The 421-nt window shown below is 31.8% G+C and overlaps 1 protein-coding gene across 1 annotated transcript in view; it reads left to right on the plus strand.

The window, feature by feature from the left end:
* LOC110413502 (cycloartenol-C-24-methyltransferase-like) overlaps nt 1-421 on the plus strand; it is a 4,253-nt gene that overhangs the window by 2,441 nt on the left and 1,391 nt on the right. The window contains exons 8-9 of the mRNA XM_021424340.2: nt 164-211; nt 384-421. The exon at nt 384-421 is cut by the window's right edge and continues 46 nt beyond it. Of these exons, the coding sequence (XP_021280015.2) occupies nt 164-211; nt 384-421 (86 nt within the window). The remainder of the gene's footprint in view (nt 1-163; nt 212-383) is intronic.

Below are 421 nucleotides of genomic sequence, written 5' to 3' on the forward strand. Positions count from 1 at the left end.
ATTTTAAGAACAATTTCTCAAGTTATCCTTTTTACCAATGAAATATGTAGTGATGGATCATAGTAATATACAGTTGATGGATGTTGTTCTCTGTTACAGTTTGTGTCCAGTTTTATGTTCAACCACTGTACAATTTCTTTTATTTAAAGGTGACTTTTTGCAGGAATTAAACCGCATTGCTGGAGTGAACAAGAATTGCAACTTTGTGAAGGTTGGTAATATTCTATGTCAATTTTCATATCGTTGTTGAACTCAAGTTTATATTAGGTCTGTTATTATTCTCTGTTTGTTTTAAAATTTTCATCACTTGCATGCAAGAAGGTGTTTTAAGATGCAAAAAAGTGGTCTATAATGACTGATTTTTTTATTGATACCTAATGCAGGCCGATTTTATGAAGATGCCATTTCCTGACAGCAGCTT

The sequence above is a fragment of the Theobroma umbraticum genome, unplaced genomic scaffold (genome assembly GCF_002168275.2).
Source record: "Theobroma umbraticum cultivar Fairchild unplaced genomic scaffold, ASM216827v3 scaffold_4.1, whole genome shotgun sequence".
Classification (NCBI taxonomy): Eukaryota; Viridiplantae; Streptophyta; class Magnoliopsida; order Malvales; family Malvaceae; genus Theobroma; species Theobroma umbraticum.